This window comes from Hippocampus zosterae, chromosome 11, assembly GCF_025434085.1.
Source record: "Hippocampus zosterae strain Florida chromosome 11, ASM2543408v3, whole genome shotgun sequence".
In the NCBI taxonomy this organism is placed as follows: Eukaryota; Metazoa; Chordata; class Actinopteri; order Syngnathiformes; family Syngnathidae; genus Hippocampus; species Hippocampus zosterae.
In genome coordinates, this window is record NC_067461.1 from 1,684,683 (window position 1) to 1,704,228 (window position 19,546).

Sequence of the window (19,546 nt, forward strand, 5' to 3'; positions counted from 1 at the left end):
AGACGCCTTCTCATTAAAGGCCACTCCTATCCTGTCTGGAAGAAATCAAAACCTGGATGGCACCAAATTTCTTGAAATTCAACGAAAAGAAGACAGAGGTGATATTGTTTGGTCCCAGTGGCCCTTGTACATTCCATCCTGTAGACTTGGGGCCCCCCTGTCTCCTTATTTGAAATCAACGGTCTCAAACTTGGGCCTTGAACTGGACAGTGATTTCAAACTCGATCGGCAATTTTTTTTTTTAATTCATTCAAATTTAGCAGGTTGTTCACAATGCTACTTTCTGTGCCGTGTCCAAATTTAGGGCGGCGTATATTTCCGAAAGCCATCCGGTCCTTTTATGTTTTGCTCATCCACAAGGTGAATGTTGGTGGGCGGAGTCTCGGGTGCCGCACCTGCATCCCGTCATCATGAACTGAGTATTTAGGCTCAGCCGGAGGCACCGTGTGGCATTGGATCGCTTCTGGTTGTTTACATGTCATTTGCGCTTTGATCAATATATTTTGCTAATCATCTCACTGGCTTGTTCAATGTAAGTATGACTGTGATTTTCAGTTTTTTTTTTTCGGGCAGCGGGGTTTCTTGCCGTTCGTAGACTTTTGTTTTGTTTTTAGATGTCTGTAATATATTTTATGACATTTGAACCATGCATAACGGGTGTCCACAAAATAAGTTCAATAGGCAATTTCCCCCGTTTCTCCAGTGCAGCAATATTGTCATTCCCTCTTAGTGAGGACGTGCCTGCCACCATGAGGAACAACGAAGCGCAATGAGTTGCACAATTGCAATTATATTCATCTGTGTGTGTGTGTGCTATTTCTTTGTACGAGGTCAACTTGGGCCACCACCAAATAATATTGCAGTCATTTTCCTGTACTGCTATTGCGTTGATGGATTTGGCCATGTAGAGGGCAGTACATGCATGCCTGGTTCCCAAGTTCATTGATTTGCTTATCAAGGGGAAATGTCCAACAGGTAGGTGTGTGTAAACTGTTTGGCTAGCCGTTTTTGTTTTTTCATGCAGGATTTTGTGGGTACAGTTGCTTAGTTTGAATCTTTTGCATTCTTTGAGACCCAAGGTGTGCTCAGGATGCAGTTTAAAACGCATTGCAGCAGAAGGTAGCACAAACTAAGGTTTTGAGTCCCCGCCCACCCATGTCATTATAATCTATTGGTTCAGTGACCAACTTGATGTTTTGAAATGTACGATTGGCCAATTCTGTAAACTTTGCTCCCAAAGGCCGAGTCCATAAATTCACAGGGACTGTTTTTGTTTTCAGCTGTGCTGGACGGCGTGCAAAGATGGCACTGAGAGGAATTTTGGCCTGGCTCTGCTTGCTAGCAGGTAATGTTACCAGAGGGAGAGGATCTATGTTTATGATATTGATTTATTTTTTTTTTTTTTCTGGCAGTGTTGCCGTGCTCACATCAAACAAAGAACTGCAGCTCACCGTTTCTGGAGGACCTAATGGCTGATCTCCAGGTACTTCTGTCTAACAAGGAATATCTGGCAATGGTCAAGGAAGTTCCGGGAACCTTTTGTTTTTGGGAGATATTGTTTGAATTGTCAGCTGGCAATGGTGCGGCTCAGTGTCACACTAAACGTCAACAAGAAAATGGATGAATAGACTGTGGGGAACTAGTCCAAAAATGTTAGCCCCTTGGAAATTTTTACTTTTGACCGTTTTGCCACATATTGCATTTAGACAACATATTCTAATGTGAAAACAACGTCGTCGGCATCTGAACTTGAAGCTCCTTTTGTGGACGTGTATCCCAAAATGCGTTTATGATACACCAGATGGCAGTAGAGTGCAGTGCAAAGTCCGGGTGGACCCCGCAGCAGACGGCCACCCTCCTGCTCAACGTGAGGAATCTGACTAAGACACTGCGAGGTACAATCAAAACTTATTTCAAGAACATTTTGTAACATTCCGCCAACAGGCTTGAAAATTTGGTTAGTCATCGGGACTTTACAAGTTACAGTGAGCTGCTTTTTACATTTACTTGCTCGTTTAGTTCATGACAATCTACTTGGCTCTTCCCTGACATCATGTTGGGGGGTAGTGGTTGACTTGTGCACCACAGTTCTGAGGATTCAAATCTCAGCTACAGGGTCGCCCGCCACACATTCAGAAACACGTCGGCATCACTTAAAACTCATTTGTCCACGGGTGCGACACTGAACGCGTGATTCTTTGTGCCCCGGCCAGTCAATGTGCCATGAGGCCGACTTGTGCGTGACTGAAATTAGAAGCGTTCTGCTCACAAGCTATAGAAGCTCTCCATGACATTTGTTGGATAAGCCTGACTTATTCAAAGTGTCGCTGACATTCAGATTTCCAAGGAGATCAGCTCGTAAAGTGCCCGCAGCCCAAGGTTCCCAAAAATGGAGGCTTGGCATGCGCAAGAGTGGCTAACAGCCGCTTCTGCAAACCCCTGTGCAACCATGTAAGCGTCGTGCGCAAGCAGGATGACAACCGGGTGAAGCGGATAAATGCAATGACCTTCTTGTTGCGCCTCCCTCAGGGTTACGACTTTGCCTTCCTGAGGAGAAGCAGAGTGTTTGAAGAGTGCGGCCCGGCAACGGGTTACAAGTGGAGCACTCAGTACATTGGAGGAAACAAGCTGGCAATTTGCAACGGTGGGCATGGCTCGACTTTTTCGCTCTTGACATCCAATGTCACAATTAACGGCGCCATTCCGCTAATGACAATGCTACCATGCCTTCCATTGTCAATCTGTTCCGCTTGTAGAAGCGGCACTTCAAGTGGCGGGGGCCAAATCGGCGTACTTTGCCAAAGACGAGGACTGCCTGACCACCAAGGAGAACGAACAAAGAAAGAACGACACCCTTAAAGTGGTTGCAGAGGAGCTCAAGAAACACAACGGCGTAGATGGAGATGTGGAGTTGCTCTCCCTGCTGTGTGAATGAGCATTAAAAACATTCAGTATATCTGAAAAGCATAGTTTTGTTTTTTGCACAATTTATTATTCTAAACCTCATCCCAAGTCGGGGAGTATTGTGACAAAATTTTGCCTTGTTTAAGCCATTCACCTTTGGGTAGTCTCATATCTAGCACATCGGGTTAAATAATTCCAACAGGAATGGCTTCAATACAAATACCTTAACAAATCTCAATTCAGTTCATTTTTGTGAATACTAGGAAAAAACTACACTCGGGTACTAATTTTCTCAAAGGCTTAAAAAAAAATAATACAGTATACAGATTTATTGACGCTCTTCCTGATGCTTGCACTTTACACATTGTGCACTAGAGGGCAGCATGGCGCCACTTACCACATGGCCTGCATCAACGCTCCCAAAATCTCAACTAGAAATCTCACTTTTTCTTTCCCGTCGGCTATGTACAGGTTGAAACAAGCCTCATTTCAGACATTTGCCAAGCCACTTTCATCAAACTGAAGACATTGACCTCAATAAAGGTGAGCTGAATGGAGAATTTAAAGACCAAGTGTCATTTGTTGGGACAATGAAAGCATTAACACGGAAAATCCCATTTGAAATAAAAAAAATTGTCAATTTTTCAGAGTTTGTCGGAGTCTGTGGCGAGGTCCAATTCAGTATTGAGGATTTGACATTGTAAATAATGAACAAGGTTAACGTTTACAATTGTCGGCAAGACCAGCAAACGCTTGACACAAAATCACTGAGGATCCTTTTTTTAGAGACATCCAAGATTTGTTTTTTGCTGACGTCAGAGAGGAGTAAGGCTCAAAATCAAACCGAATGCATGAATAAAGGTCTGCTGTTGGTTTCTAAAACTAGTTTGAACATCATTTTTTGATAAATAGAAACGCACAGACTTGAGTATTTTCCATCTTAGTTCATTTCAGGAGGCAAACAATGACGAAAGGCTCTTAACACTCACATTAGGCAAACATTAGCAACACAAAACATGGGGGAAGGGTTTGCCACTCAATAGTTTTCCCAGAACGCGTCAGCCTGTCTCTTAATTATCTTCCACCCACAAGAACGAGAACGTGCCGCTTCTAAGGCTGCTGCCTACCCTTGCAGTTGTCCACCTTCTACGATAAACACATTCAAAGGACTACATTAAAACTCCACATCTCGGCTATTCTTACAGTGATGGCATGACGGGGGTACGTACGCTCTGGAGGTGTTGGACTTCCATCCTTAGGGTCTCCAGCAGGAGCTCCATATCTCCTTCTTGGTGCATCTCCAACTCCTTCCTCATCCTGGTTAAGCAAACAGTCAAATTAGTTTCAATATGGAAAAAAAAAAGAAAAGTGTGAAAACCAGTTTAGCGCTGTCGCTAACCGGTAAGACCTTACCACCGAGTAAGACCCGGTTCTCAATGCGCAGTCAGCAATTATCGTCAAATGTATTTTTGGAACAAATCTCGGATTTGACTTGACAGGGGTTTTAAGAGGACTAGTATATTTCCGTGATCTTACTTTAGCGATATGAGACTTGAGGCACAAGAATACAGATGGTGGTGAAATGAATAGCCTGATTAGTGTCAATCAAAAGTGAACATTTTCATCCTGTCGTGGAATTCAGCTCGTTCTTGGATTGAATCTCATCATAAGAAATGGTCCATCCCTTTTTCTCTAATTCAACTTATCCTCGCGAGGGCCACGGGCGTGCCGTGTCGTGCCGGAGCCGATCCCAGCCGTCGTCGGGCGGTAGGCGAGGGACACCCTGAACCGGTTGCCAGCCCATCGCAGGGCACGTATAGACCAACAACCATTCACGCTCACAATCACACCGAGGGACAATTCGGGAGCGTGAGTATCCGGTGAAAAGCCACGCAGGCATGAGGAGAACATGCAAACTCCACACATGTGGGCCGGGGTCGACCTCCGGACGGTGATGCCACCGTGCCACCCTCATGAGATGGTAAAAACGAAAATAAAAGCTGTCCCTTCGTAACGGTCCCAAAAAATGTGAATGGATTGTGATTTCTTTTTAGGTTTGTTTTTTTTCCCCCCCACTCCGCAGCAGATGTTGGAAGGTTCGATAGCACATTACGTCTTTTTGATTGGAAAGTAATGAAACACTTGGGCAACAGAGGCAAAATTACATTTCGCAAAGGGCAGCGCCGGTGTTTACCTTTAGAGTCCATCAAATAACATTTTTTGCTCGGGCGTAGGCTCAAGAATGCCATTTTTTGATTGTTTCGATAACATTTCTGCCGCATGCAAGCGGGAAGAAAAATCCCACACACGCAAGTTCGAAATCCTCCGTCCCGTGCCCCCCGTACGCTTTTGTGAGGGGGGGTAACAATGTGCGCACGGAACACTTTTTGAACGACTCCGGCGCTCATTCATTCAATTTGTGCCCGTCGATACGCGAGGAGTTAAATATGCCTCTTACAGAGACAGCGGGGCCGGGGCCCGGGGCGGAATTGATGGCTTGCGATCATGAGAATGAGTCGAGACACATCCTCGGCACTTCCTGGGGGGGCAGTAAAGCTGGCGGGCTAATGAAAGACCCGCTTTTAATGAGGCTGATGGATGAACAGGACACACTAAGTACATGCGTGATTTAGGGTTAGTTCAGAGGTGGGTCCGGTGGTGTGACAAAGACACAATACAAGCAACCGAGCGTGTTCCGCCATCGAGGTGACTTCACTTCACGCGTTGACAAAAAAAAAAAAAAGACCAATTTCTATCTTTTACTGCAGAAAGCGGTACGGTAGATATGACGGACAAGACACATTGGATAGGATGCAGTGGGTGTGACAGAATAAACAGATATGATAGATCAGTGCGGCGGCCCGGTAGTCCAGTGGTTAGCACGTCGGCTTCACAGAGCAGAGGTACCGGGTTCGATTCCAGCTCCGGCCTCCCTGTGTGGAGTTTGCATGTTCTCCCCGGGCCTGCGTGGGTTTTCTCCGGGTGTTCCGGTTTCCTCCCACATACCAAAAACATGCGTGGCAGGCTGATTGAACACTCTAAATTGTCCCTAAGTGTGAGTGTGAGCGTGGTTGGTTGTTCGTCTATGTGTGCCCTGCGATTGGCTGGCAACCGATTCAGGGTGTCCCCCGCCTACTGCCCGGAGACGGCTGGGATGGGCTCCAGCACCCCCCGCAACCCTAGTGAGGATCAAGCGGTATGGAAGATGAATGAATGAATGAATGAATGATATATCAGTGACGGTAGATAAAAGTACGAGGGATACGATAGATACCAGAGATGCAATGAATCGACAAGAATCCATGATGTACTTCACTGGTAATTATTTGGATCAGGGATTAATCATTTGTGCACCGAGACTGACTGGCGACCAGTTCAGAGTGTCGTCTGCCTTCGCTCCCAAAGTGTCACGTTTGCGAGGTGGTGGTGAACCCCAAAAAGCAGGCAGGTGGAAGGAGCAGGTTGTACTTGACAAATTGTATTATAAACATATCCATCCATCCATCCATCTTCCGAACCGCTTGATCCTCACTAGGGTCGCGGGGGGTGCTGGAGCCCATCCCAGCCGTCTCCGGGCAGTAGGCGGGGGACACCCTGAATCGGTTGCCAGCCAATCACAGGGCACACAGAGACGAGCAACCATCCACACTCACACCTTGGGACAATTTAGAACGTCCAATCAGCCTGCCATGCATGTTTCTGGAATGTGGGAGGAAACCGGAGCACCCGGAGAAAACCCACGCAGACCCGGGGAGAACATGCAAACTCCACACAGGGAGGCCAGAGCTGGAATCGAACCCGGTACCTCTGCACTGTGAAGCCGACGTGCTAACCACCGGACTACCGGGCCGCCCTGTATTAAACATAGAGAAAACTAAATCCAAAACCAACAAAGTCCAAAGATAAAACAAAACAGCAACCGAAACATGACTGTAACAAACCTGATTGCAGCAGATAAACATGACAGGAGCCAGGAGCAAACAGCAACAATGAGCCGACACTGAGCTGTCGTGCCTGGAGTCCTTTTAAAGCCCTAATTACCTAATGACCAACAGGTGTGCAGCTGCAGGGGGAGCACTACAAGTGCCACCTGTTGGTCCCCAACCAAATCATGACACAAAGTCAGCTGGGATAGGCTCTGGCACCCCCAGGGACCCTGTTGGATGGATGTGTGGATGGAAGGATGGAAGGATGAATCATGCAAACACCACAGAGGAAGCCCAGAATCGACGCCGGGACTGTGAGGTAGATGCGCTAACCATTCAACCACCGTGCCACCCTATATAGGGAATATTAAAATTCCTCATGCGTGGCGACGCATCCTCTCTAAACCCCCCCCCCCCCCCCCCAAACCGCAGGGCTCCTCATCCAGTCAGCGTCAAACAAGCTGACAGTCTCACCGCCGCGCATGTCAAATGAATGAACGACAAGTTAATGATGTCAAAGGAGGGTTTTTAACATTGCGAGAAAACGACCGGGGGCCAGCGGGATGCCGGCAGCGGTAGCGGCAAAGCCTAATTGCGCTTCTCTTGAGGAGGATGGATTTGCAGCTGCGGCTGCTCTGCGGTATTTAACTTTAAAGCAGGCTGCTGGCGAGATGTCCGGCGTTTATTAGGAAGCGAGCGGCCCTGAGAGGGAACACGGGGCTCGCTTTCGCAAGCGATCGAAAGTCACTTCAGCACCCTGATGCTTCCAAACGGCCTCTGACGCACGGCTGCAGTTTATGACTTTTTGTTGGCTTGTTTGGGTTGACACTCATACCGGGCCAATTGCTACATTTGCGGGATTCGAAACTGTCACGCGGGTGTAAAAATTAGCGTGCAGTTGCTCGGGGCAGTTGAGCCGTTTTCAACTTTAAGCACACATCGTAATCGAGTGTTGTTTGTTTTTATACTTCATTTGGTTTGAGGGAAGGCGGCCCGGTAGTCCGGTGGTTAGCTCGTCGGCTTCACAGTGCAGAGGTACCGGGTTCGATTCCAGCTCCGGCCTCCCTGTGTGGAGTTTGCATGTTCTCCCCGGGCCTGCGTGGGTTTTCTCCGGGTGCTCCGGTTTCCTCCCACATTCCAAAAACATGCGTGGCGGGCTGATTGGACGCTCTAAATTGTCCCAAGGTGTGAGTGTGGATGGTTGTTCGTCTATGTGTGCCCTGTGATTGGCTGGCAACCGATTCAGGGTGTCCCCCGCCTACTGCCCGAAGACGGCTGGGATAGGCTCCAGCACCCCCCGCGACCCTAGTGAGGATCAAGCGGTTCAGAAAATGGATGGATGGATATGTTTATAATACAATTTGTCAAGTGGGTTTTCTCCGGGTGCTCCGGTTTCCTCCCACATTCCAAAAACATGCGTGGCAGGCTGATTGAACACTCTAAATTGTCCCTAGGTGTGAGTGTGAGCGTGGATGGTTGTTCGTCTCTGTGTGCCCTGCGATTGGCTGGCAACCGATTCAGGTTCTCCCCGGGCCTGCGTGGGTTTTCTCCGGGTGCTCCGGTTTCCTCCCACATTCCCAAAACATGCGTGGCAGGCTGATTGGACGCTCTAAATTGTCCCTAAGTGTGGGTGTGAGCGCGGATGGTTGTTTGTCTCTGTGTGCCCTGCGATTGGCTGGCAACCGATTCAGGGTGTCCCCCGCCTACTGCCCGAAGACAGCTGGGATAGGCTCCAGCACCCCCCGCGACCCTAGTGAGGATCAAGCGGCTCGGAAGATGAATGAATGAATGAATGAATGGATTATTTAAGATCGTTGCGGTACGTTGGTGCTTGGGCAGATTACGGTCGTAAAAGTTTTGAAAAGCGCCGTGTCCGTTTTGTTTTTGAACACTCACGTGACGACGGCGTCATCCGTGAATGCTTTCTGAGCGGCGGCTCGGTTGCGGGCCTGCAGAGTGGCCGTCATTTCTTTGGCCTCGCTCAGCTGCTGCTCCAAATCTGAACGGAGATTTCAGATTAGACGCGGGGACTCGGCGTCGGATCGCACATCTGCCGCCGAGGGCGTTGACCTGACCCGCGCGGATGCTTTTGAGAGCCTGCAGTTCCAGCCGGACGCTCCTCTTCTGCCTTTGCAAGTCGGCCATGTGACGGTTCCTCCGGATCATCTCCTCCATTGCGGAGTCTGTCGGGACAAAAAAAAACGAGACAATGAGAAGAACGTGTTGAGATGTGGGGTGGGAACATTTTGGACATGTGGAGTGTGTAATAATAACCTTTGTGCAAAGCGTCCACCACCTCCACGTCCAGGCCGAGGACCTCGGCGTGCGGGTGACGGGTCGCCTCTGTGCTCCCGCAGAGACTAAATTCACTGTTGAAGGTGGAGATCTCCCGCAAGAATTCTTGCTCCTCGTCTTTAAAGGCCGCCTTCATCCTGGCCTGGTGCCAACGGACACAATATTGGCATGAACACCACTCATGCTCCCGACAAGGTGATGGGCTGACGTGAAGAACCCTACCAGGCGTTCTTGGAGGCGAGCCTTCTCACTGAGGAGCTCCTCGCATTGCTTGGCAATCTGCTGGTCACATTTCTTCAACAAGTGCCACAGCAGCTTCTTGGCGGACAACGTCTGACTCTGAAGCACAACGCCACGAGCGAAGGTCAAATGACGTGCGGCAAAGAGCAAAAGAGACTCTTCCCAAAAAGCCGGCACGTTGTGGACTTTCGGGTGAGATTTCTGGATGGAGCTAAAACGCAGCGCAACCTTTACAAGTGAACTTCAGTTGAGCTTCTGTGAATTTTTGAATGTTGAATTTTGTCAGAATCGTTTAGAGAAAAAGATTCACTTGGTTGGATGTGGCGACCCGGTAGTCCGGTGGTTAGCACGTCGGCTTCACAGTGCAGAGGTACCGGGTTCGATTCCAGCTCCGGCCTCCCTGTGTGGAGTTTGCATGTTCTCCCCGGGCCAGCGTGGGTTTTCTCCGGGTGCTCCGGTTTCCTCCCACATTCCTTTCCCCTAGTCCGTTAGCTTCATGCTAACATTTTAAACCATCAAAATGATACATGGGGCGGCCCGGTAGCCCAGTGGTTAGCACGTCGGCTTCACAGTGCAGAGGTACCGGGTTCGATTCCAGCTCCGGCCTCCCTTTGTGGAGTTTGCATGTTCTCCCCGGGCCAGCGTGGGTTTTCTCCGGGTGCGCCGGTTTCCTCCCAAAAACATGCGTGGCAGGCTGATTGAACACTCTAAATTGTCCCTCGGTATGAGTGTGAGCGTGGATGGTTGTTCGTCTCTGTGTGCCCTGCGATTGGCTGGCAACCGATTCAGGGTGTCCCCCGCCTACTGCCCGGAGACGGCTGGGATAGGCTCCAGCACGCCCCGCGACCCTAGTGAGGATCAAGCGGCTCGGAAAATGGATGGATGGATGGATGGTTGGATGTGGTACGTTGTCACCAGGTTCGACGCTTCACATTTCATGATTGACCTTCGCCCTCTCGGGTCAGGTTGAAAATCAATAAAGCGCTCTCCCTTGATGAAATCATCTCTCCTAAAACGGGCACGCATCGTTGGGAAAGACCAACAGAGTGAGTTGACAAGACAGGCGGCTTTGAACGCAGTACATCCCGTTGCTGCAAAAATACAAGATGCCATATTTTCCGTGCGATCGTAACTCAACGGGACCGGCATTTTTATATTGTCTCGCTGCGTGATGATGCTGCTCTGCGCCAAACGTGAGCCAGTGGTACAAGCGCGCCGCACACACTTGACTCAGATGTTGCTCACGGACATCGCACGAGAAGATTTGCTGATCTGACACCACTGCCGCCGCCGCCGCCCGGGAAGCAGTGGCTCAAGCGAGCTAGTGCCAGAAATGGCATCTAACGCGCGCGCTACCGGCACTGGCTAATGCTATCCGCTGGAAATTAGGCATTGATCTCGGCATCGATCCACCGCCGCGCTCGTCTGACAGACGGGAGAGATGAAGTGTTTGAAATCATGAAGTGGGTCAGAAGGTCAATATGCCAATACGGCTGACTTTTGCTGACACGTCACTTGACACTCGCACTTACCGCCTCTTTGCATTGCGGTTTTATGTGATGTTCCTTATCATATTTCATCAAATTAAACATGAATAGGAAAGAAGATCCCGTGTGGGGAATAGCGTCGTGTGAATTGCTATCCATTTGTGAATTTGTATTTCTTTTCTGTGGACTCTAGCAACCATTGACTTCCCGAGTAACAAAACAAACAATGGTAGTCACTTTTACAGATGTCATCTTTAAGACATTTTTTGATGGGTAATGTTGAGTAGTAAGTTTGAAATAATATTAGGGGTAAATCGATTAATCGGCCATCATGGGAGTCACTCAGAAAAGATGTCCTTACGCTGTTTGCTCACCTTCGCTTCAAGTTCTTCAGTGATCTTCTGGTACTTTTCTGTGGCAGCTTTCACTTGAGCGTTGCATCTGATGATGGCTGCTTTCACTGCGACAAACATGAAAACTACAATATTTGAATGTCCTTTAAAAAAAAAATAATAATAATAATAAATAAATAAAGACTCATCTAGCCCTCAGATTGCTACTCCACTAAGCAGGCTGGCATTTAGCATCTGAGAGACTCGTCGGCTATAATTTCGTCGCTGCGGGGCAAAGTGCGCAACTCACCATTCTTTAATTGTTGTTCGTCCAAACTCAGAGCGGATGTGAGGAGGTCTGAAGAAATGAGAGAGAGAGAATGTTTCAATACACGTTACTAGCTAACCGTTGGTGACATTGTAGGCTACACGCTTCAAAGTGCAACTGAAATAGAAATCAGACCACCGCGTTCCATGTTTCACCACCGCTGTACAACACAAGTAGCTCGAAGTTAATTGACGGAAAAGTATTCATGTTGATTATATGTTGACTGTTTCTGTGTTTACAAGCTTTCCAACGACAGCAACTTTTTGAGTGCGATCAAGAGGGCTACAAAAGCTTGAAAGTGGGATTTTTAAACTATTAGCATGACATTGATGCATTTTCACCATTTTTAAATATTTATCCCATAAAAATGATACTTTTTATTTGACTTATTATTTGAGCTGTGAGCTCGAATAATACTTGAGACTTTGATTCTCTCCTCTTTCATCTCAAACTGCTTGAAACAACAAAGCGTGTGAGGGAAACGTAGTTAAGATTGTACGACTGTCCGTGTTTTATGTTGTGTGTTGTGTTTATTATTTTACTTTATGATAACCATTTTATTAAGCGCTTTGTTAAATCTGCAGCTGTTGTGAACGCGCTATATAAATCAGGATGTATTGTATTGTGCAACACAAACCGTTAGCCGTGACACACCAGTTCAAGACGTCACAATCAGCATTGCAGCCTCCAGCCAATTTGTACTAATGCAAATAAAATGGGACTTTGGTGTTTTATATGTTACATTTTTTTAAACCAGTGCATGTTCAATGTTCGTACCACAATTGGTTGACGTGACAGGTGTCCAATGTTAGAAGCTAAGATGCTAACACCTTAGCAACATAACCAACGGCTAGCTGGTCTTCCATTCCTCGCCTTAACTTCGGTTTTTTGTACTACAACGCCATAAAGCCTCCCAGTCGTGGCAAAAAAAATAATTTAAACAGAAGGCAGATGATTTTGATGCCCCATTTTTACAGCTATAAGTCAATTGAGTGACGTGACTCACCGCCGCCGCCGCGAATATTCCTGCTCTTCGTTGCCATTTTATGGTTCGTTTAGCGGTCGTGACACTGGAACTTCCTGCCAAATAATACACCATCCTTCAGTTCGACACGGGACATTTCATGACGATCGAAACATAGAAATACTGGAATTAATTTGTCGGTATTCGTAAATTAGGTGATAGTCGTTCATCTTCTTACATTTTTTTGAATTTGTTCAATGCATCTCAGCTTTCTTTCGTACTTATTTTAGGTAAGGTAAAATCAGTTTGTCACTAGGTTGTAAATGCTTGCCTGTGAACGAGGAATAAGTGGCATGGACAATAGATACATGGAATTTTTAAACTTTTCATTCAAAATTAAAATGAGATTCGTTTTTTCTGTTATTGGTTAATCTTGTGTATCCGTTTAATTTGATTGATCCACCCTGAGCTTTGTCGGGGTGCTTTACCGAAAAGAAACGATAGATGGCGACAGCGTCCACTGTGTTACGGCCTGCTTTGGACACGTACACAGTATACTGTATATATAAAATGTGTGTATGTGTATATACAGTATATATGTGTATGTATGTATATCTGGTTCTTAATAAATATGCAGCTGAAAGATGTCCAATTACAACCAAAAGTAACAACCCGACTTCAAATACTTCCCACAAATGCAACTCTGTTGTGTGTTTTGTTTTAATAGGTGTGCAAATGAGGTCGGTGCTGGAGAGGGAACTTAATGAAACACTTCATAAATGCTCCGAATGGTTGTTTAGAGTGCGGCAATGATACTTTGAAAGAAGGTGGAATGGGTGGGGGTGAGAGGGGGGGTTCTTCTTTGGCAGACTATTTTCATTACGCGCGCGCTGGGACCGCGGTGCTCATTAAAGATAAATATGTATTTGTGCCGGTAACGCGGCGCGCGGACTGCCAGCGCTTCTCAGCTTCTTCTTGTGCTCATCCTTGTGGTTCTTGCGTGCGCTGCACGCATTGGCGCTCGCGCACTTGAGGGGGGAAGCTGGCGAAGCTCCTGCTGCTCAATGCGCCACTTGGTTTCAGACGCGAGCATCCCGCCGGACGAGCACATTTGGACTTGCGCAGCTTTTCCAGCGTTACTTGCTTCCAACAAGTACGCGCGTGAAAAGGGGGAATCGCTTTTGAATTTCGCTTCTGAATATGTGGCAATGGAATTCCTTCCCGTGGATTTAAAGTGAGCCCAACTTTGCGCTTTTTTCTTCCGAGGAGGCTGTTTCTTGTCGCGTGCGAGGAGAGGATGATGCTCGCTGGATTCTGCCTTCTTCTGCCTCTTTTAGGTACACGTTGGCCTCTTTCTTTCTTGGCTTCATTTGTATTGCTTTGTATTGTGAGGCTGAATGAAGCCTGGTTCAAACTGGAACGGCTCCCACGGTTCGTTCGAAGGTCCCAAGTGCGGGGACGTCAGCAAGAGATTATTGGCCTTGTGAGGAGGATCAACTTTTACCCACTGAAGTTTCACTACTTGCCGTGTAACTGGTCACTTCACTTGCAGGCTTTTGCTAGTAAAGCATTGCGCATTTTTGTCAATGTGACGTTTAAAGGACTGCAACTGGCGAGGCTTCTCCCAATAGCTGCACCGTGACACGGCGGCTACTCATGTTCCGACCCTGTCCTGCAGCTGAACGAGACTACCAAAGACCCGATACAAAACGTGTCGTTCGAGAAAACCATGGATGACAATCTCGATGCTGTATCCCAAAATAAACAAAAAAAAAGGCAATCCTGTGATTCAATATCATGCAAATGAAGAAAAAAAAGTTCTCGTCCTTTGAGTCTTTCCGCGCATCTGTCTGCCAAAATAGCAGAAGGAGCAAAGAGATAAAAAGTGTCGTTCTGGACACGACGGCACCATTAATGTGTCCCAAAAAGTTATGATTAAAACAAAAATAATGACACTGGGAGACAGCATTGCAAAGTATTTCTAAATAGTTTTCATGTAGCTATGAAAAAAGATACATCAGAAACATTTTGATAAGACGTGATACCAAATATTTTGCTACAGATTATGTCGTTCCGTTTACTGTTACACTGAGAATTGTTTCGAATATTTTGATGCCCTAATCAGCTAAATGATGGAACCAGAATATCAGAAACAAAAAAAAAAGCTTAGTTACAGATAACAATACATGAACATTTTGTCTGAATCGAAACAATACAGTGATGAATTGAAAAGTGTTTTCATAATTTAAATCAGATTTTTTTAAAAAACAAGACAGTGAAGAACATTCCCCAAATTGAATTGATTGTTCATTGTTTACCAAAGTAAACGTAGGCGTCTGAAAATGTTCACCGCTAATGAAACACAAATATGAGTCTGTTTTTCACGGAGGACCGCAAAAGAATATTTACTGTCGAGCGGGTAAAATTGCAACAATTTGGGGTCGAACAATGTTTCTAAAACTATTAATCGATTCCCAAAGCACCTGCGATTGCTCTTTGCGTGGTTTTAATGGCATCGAAAACAGATTTTGCTCCATAAGGGGCGGAGCTTCATGAAGTTGGGTCGTAATTTTTAAAAACTGCCCTGCTGCCCCCTTGTGACCACTCGAGGCAATTACAAATATTTATGTGGGGGAATTTTCTCAAGATCAATGACAAAGTATCCACATGCCCCGAGTTTTTGCACCGTTTGTAATATTTTTATTAGCAGTTGAGTGATCCGCGAGTACGGGGGTGGCGCAGGAACGTCAGGGTGTGCCTAATCAAGTGCCCCTCCACCTTTCCAGATGGTCTGCACGGGGCCGAGGAGGGCGGGCGGTCGTCGCGCACGGACTGCGTGCGGGCCAGCGAGCAGTGCCTGAAGGAGGCGTCGTGCAGCAGCAAGTACCGGACCATGCGGCAGTGCGCCGCCGGCGTGGCCAAGGAGGGCAACTTCAGCGGCGTGGCTCGACGGGACGCCCAGGACGAGTGCCGCGGCGCCGTGGACGCGCTCAAACGCAGCCCGCTCTACAACTGCCGCTGCAAGAGGGGCATGAAGAAGGAGAAGAACTGCCTGCGCATCTACTGGGGCATCTACCAGACCTTACAAGGTGCGTCGGGCGGGGCCTCCGCTGCCCAATGATGCGCTCTCACTCACCCGACAGTCCACGGAGCTACTTGGTCTCACCCCCCATCCCCCCTGACACCCTTCCACGCAGTCCTGCGAAGCCGAGACGCACTTTGACTGCGGATGTAATGGAGCTTGAAGGCCCTCAGCGCTGGCCAGTTCCAGCCTAAAGGCTGGACCGGCCCTAAAGGAGGAGGGCTGGATCGTGAGGGGAAGGGGGTCAGGGGGTCGCTCTGTAAACTCGGTGCCGTCCCTGCGAGGCGACTCGCAGTTGTGCAAGGCCGCTGACCAAGCTGCCTAATCGAGCGTGAGGCTGCATGCGGGCCAGCGTGGATATCGACTGACCTACATAAGCGCTTCACAAGCGGGACAGTCATAAACAACACGCCGACACGCCGACACGCCGACACGCCGACACGCTGACACGCCGACACGCAGACAAGACACGTCGATGCCTCGACAAGACCGGGGGCTCCAACCGCCAAGTAACTTGTGTTCAGATACCGCGGCCATATTTTGGGGGGCTCGCATCCACAGCCGCTGTCGAGCCGCGAAACGTTTGTAAATTATGGCGCAATTAGCATCTAGCCTGTTTCCGATGCCGTCCCTCCTCCAACGCAGCCCATTCAAAGGATCGGCTTTGAAACAATCAAAACGGACCTGCCAGACATCTTTTTTTTTCACACACGCCCCAAAAGCGCCGATTTGCGATTCACTTATCACATTGCGGCGTGACAAATGTTTGCGGAAGTGAGAAACGGAACCAAAAGGATAGCATCAGACGGCTAGCATGCTAACCGATGCCGCCGTCGCCATTTTGTCTCATAAGGGACTGGCGATTGTTCACAACATCGTCCGAGTCGGTCCGTCCTTCTTCCTGTCGACCGGTCGTATTTCTGGAACGCTTTGTGTTCTTGCGCTTGGCATCCGTTGCGCAGAACGAAAGCTCTCGTGACGGCACAAACTCGGCATTTGCGACAACGGCGCGAGTCGCGGCGTCTCGCCCGTCACGCCCGTGTCTAACTTGCCCCTTCTTCCCGCCAGGTAACGACTTTCTGGAGGATTCTCCCTACGAGGCCGCCAATGGTCGCCTGGCGGACATTTTCCGCTTGGCCCCCATCATCGGTGAGTGGGCTCGATGCCCTTTCACGCCGTCTCTGGTCGTTTTGTCCCGCGTTCCGCGCCGCTATCGGAGCCTCCCGTAGTTTGTCCGCCGTACATCCACACCCTGCCCCCCACCCCCAACCCGATTAAACCACCTCCTCTACCCGGCCACGCCGCATGGAAGTGATCCCGCATGGTGGAGAGAACTTCTGAGTCTCATTGCGCTCTTCTTCTTCGATCGGCATATCAAAGACGCGTCAAATCAAAGTGACGCACTTCATCCACAAAGACGTCCTTTTCCGAGGCTGGGCTGTCCTTAAAACGACGACGACGCCTCTACCGCTCGTAAGGGTGACATCACAACGACGTGGGTGGCTGGAGGATTTAAAAAAAAAAAAAAAAAAAAGGATCGCGTCCATTTTGAGTATCCCGTTGAGCATGGAGGAGGAGGCGCACAAAATCCTCATATGTTCCGTGGCTGTGACGAACTTGTGTCTTTCTAAATGACTGTTTTTGCAATTACTTGATGGAGGGGGCCGGGGGGGTGGGGGGGGGGGGGTCGCAGATCTTTGCTGGCATGCTGCAGTTTGTCCTCAGTTCCAAACTGGTCTCACTCCGGCTTCTTTTCATCTTTACTCTGCACTTTGTATTTTTCCCGCAGCCTGTTTGGGCAGCAAAACCTGAACCGTGTGCTCGTGGTGTGCGTCGTTACTTGCAAACGGTCTCGTGCAAAGTTTAGTCTCCGTGTTGATTTTTACGGCTTGTTTACTATCTCAGGTATCCAAACTTTTTTTTATCGGTTGAGGGTCGCGTACGGAAAAATGGATGGATGAAAGGGCCACTTTAACATGTCTTTTTTTTTTTGTCTTGACGCGGGCCGCTGAAAAATGGGCGGTGGGTCGCAAATGGCCCTCAGCTTTTAGTTTGGACACCACTGGATTAGTTCAATGTAGTCAGCATGCAGTTGGTCTTGGTCATTTTTGGACTTCAGATTTGGTTCACAGCAAGCTGTTGTTCTTTTTTTAAATTGTTCTGGCAGCCCGTTTAGGCAGTGAGCTAGTCAGCCCTGAATCACCCGTCGAGTGCTGTTGAGCGTTCTATTCTTCTGGTTCCAAGCGGTCTCACAGAAAGCTCCCTTCCCCGTTTACATTTCTTGGGCATCCCGTCGAGGCGGCTAACTAGCTGGGCCCGAATGAGCGACCGTCACGGCAGGCGCTTGCGAATTTCTGTCGTTGAAAGCCGCTTCAAACCGCCGAGCCCCTCGTGCGGCCGAGTCTGCTTTGATCCCTAACGCAGCCCGTTTAGGCAGTGTGCTAGTCAGCCCCGAATCACCCGTCGAGTGCTGTTGTGCGTTCTATTCTTCTGGTTCCTAGCGGTCTCACAGAAAGCTCCCTTCCCCGTTTACATTTCTTGGGCATCCCGTCGAGGCGGCTAACTAGCTGGGCCCGAATGAGCGACCTCCACGGCACGCGCTTGCGAATTTCTGTCGTTGAAAGCCGCTTCAAACCGCCGAGCCCCTCGTGCGGCCGAGTCTGCTTTGATCCCTACCGCAGCCCGTTTAGGCAGTGAGCTACTCAGCCCCGAATCACCCGTCGAGTGCTGTTGTGCCTTCTATTCTTCTGGTTCCTAGCGGTCTCACAGAAAGCTCCCTTCCCCCATTTACATTTCTTGGGCATCCCGTCGAGGCGGCTAACTAGATGGGCCCGAATGAGCAACCGTCACGGCACGCGCTTGCGAATTTCTGTCGTTGAAAGCCGCTTCAAACCGCCGAGCCCCTCGTGCGGCCGAGTCTGCTTTGATCCCTACCGCAGCCCGTTTAGGCAGTGTGCTAGTCAGCCCCGAATCACCCGTCGAGTGCTGTTGTGCGTTCTATTCTTCTGGTTCCTAGCGGTCTCACAGAAAGCTCCCTTCCCCGTTTACATTTCTTGGGCATCCCATCGAGGCGGCTAACTAGCTGGGCCCGAATGAGCGGCCGTAACGGCACGCGCTTGCGAATTTCTGTCGTTGAAAGCCGCTTCAAACCGCCGAGCCCCTCGTGCGGCCGAGTCTGCTTTGATCCCTACCGCAGCCCGTTGAGGCAATGACGCACGCACGCTTCCCGCCGTTCCTGCCAAGTCGACGGTCGGATTGAAAACGCCGTCGGTCCATTGCGCCAAAGAGCCTTTTAAAGAAACACTCTTTGGAAGAAGTATGATGAGAGAAATGTCAAAGTCAGGCTAAAAAAAAAAAGTGACATAATGGAGCGTCTGGGCTGCGGCCAGCCGTGTCCTGCTCGGGCTGCGAGCTGAGGATGATGATGACGAGATTGACATTAGAGCTTCCTCAAAGTGCCACTTAGGAAGATTCCACGCCGGAGTTCTCTTCTGCACGCGAATGCAACTTCCTCCCGGACTTTGTCAAGTCAGCGTAGAAAATCTTTGCGAGCGCAAATGACAACTTGATTGAGAAAAAAACTCAGATTTGGAAGATTTGTGTCCGTGTCCCAACATTTATGAAGCGGCCGTTGTGATTTCAGCGCCCCCCGCCGGCCGTACTTTTCCCACCCCTGCTAGAGTTTGGATTAGTAGCAATCCAGCCTCTGCTTGGGAGCAATTTCTTTTCCAACCTGCATGTTTGACAAGCCTCCCTGCAGTAATTACAAACCGCTTCCCCGGCTTGTTAGGGATGTTTTTTTTTTTTTTCCTTTTCCTCGCTGGCTGGCTGGCTGGCTTACCGTGTGTGTGTGTGTGTGTTTAAGTGTGTTTGTCTCGCCCCCTCGCTCTTTAATCTGCGTCCTCCTCCACATCTTCCTCCTCCATTTTGGCTGCCGGCGGAGCATCACCCACTCGACGTGTCGAGACGTCAAAAGCTGCCGCGGCAA

General features: G+C 48.8%; 3 protein-coding genes across 3 annotated transcripts in view; 2 read left to right on the forward strand and 1 right to left on the reverse strand.

The window, feature by feature from the left end:
- The first annotated feature begins 451 nt into the window (after positions 1-451).
- Positions 452-2,967, forward strand: LOC127610528 (uncharacterized). The gene is made up of 7 exons (XM_052080771.1): positions 452-532; positions 1,281-1,345; positions 1,413-1,483; positions 1,802-1,895; positions 2,339-2,451; positions 2,530-2,644; positions 2,757-2,967. The coding sequence occupies exons 2-7, from the start codon at positions 1,303-1,305 to the stop codon at positions 2,933-2,935; spliced, it is 615 nt and encodes a 204-aa protein (XP_051936731.1). The 5' UTR covers positions 452-532; positions 1,281-1,302; the 3' UTR covers positions 2,936-2,967.
- An 866-nt stretch (positions 2,968-3,833) lies between these two features.
- LOC127610535 (coiled-coil domain-containing protein 172-like) lies at positions 3,834-12,612 on the reverse strand. The gene is made up of 9 exons (XM_052080780.1): positions 12,519-12,612; positions 11,495-11,542; positions 11,227-11,312; positions 9,348-9,464; positions 9,105-9,267; positions 8,906-9,013; positions 8,727-8,829; positions 4,134-4,221; positions 3,834-4,050 (listed from the first exon to the last, which is right to left on the reverse strand). Exons 1-9 carry the CDS (start codon positions 12,553-12,555, stop codon positions 4,015-4,017), a joined length of 786 nt encoding a protein of 261 aa, XP_051936740.1. The 5' UTR covers positions 12,556-12,612; the 3' UTR covers positions 3,834-4,014.
- Positions 12,613-13,391: 779 nt separating this feature from the next.
- LOC127610517 (GDNF family receptor alpha-1-like) overlaps positions 13,392-19,546 on the forward strand; it is a 31,794-nt gene continuing 25,639 nt past the window's right edge. Inside the window, exons 1-3 of the mRNA XM_052080749.1 lie at positions 13,392-13,813; positions 15,263-15,565; positions 16,627-16,707. Coding sequence (XP_051936709.1) covers positions 13,774-13,813; positions 15,263-15,565; positions 16,627-16,707 — 424 coding nt within the window. The 5' untranslated portion in view covers positions 13,392-13,773. The remainder of the gene's footprint in view (positions 13,814-15,262; positions 15,566-16,626; positions 16,708-19,546) is intronic.

Excerpts from the sequence above, each read along its gene's own strand:
- LOC127610528 (XM_052080771.1), top strand. The coding sequence starts at position 1,303 with ATGGCACTGAGAGGAATTTTGGCCTGGCTCTGCTTGCTAGCAG. Across the intron at positions 1,346-1,412 it reads CTGGCTCTGCTTGCTAGCAG|TGTTGCCGTGCTCACATCAA; the intron begins GTAATGTTACCA and ends TTTTTCTGGCAG. Across the intron at positions 1,484-1,801 it reads ACCTAATGGCTGATCTCCAG|ATGGCAGTAGAGTGCAGTGC; the intron begins GTACTTCTGTCT and ends ATGATACACCAG.
- LOC127610535 (XM_052080780.1), bottom strand. The coding sequence starts at position 12,555 with ATGGCAACGAAGAGCAGGAATATTCGCGGCGGCGGCG. Across the intron at positions 9,268-9,347 it reads CTCGCCTCCAAGAACGCCTG|GCCAGGATGAAGGCGGCCTT; the intron begins GTAGGGTTCTTC and ends CGTTGGCACCAG. Across the intron at positions 9,014-9,104 it reads GGTGGACGCTTTGCACAAAG|ACTCCGCAATGGAGGAGATG; the intron begins GTTATTATTACA and ends TTGTCCCGACAG.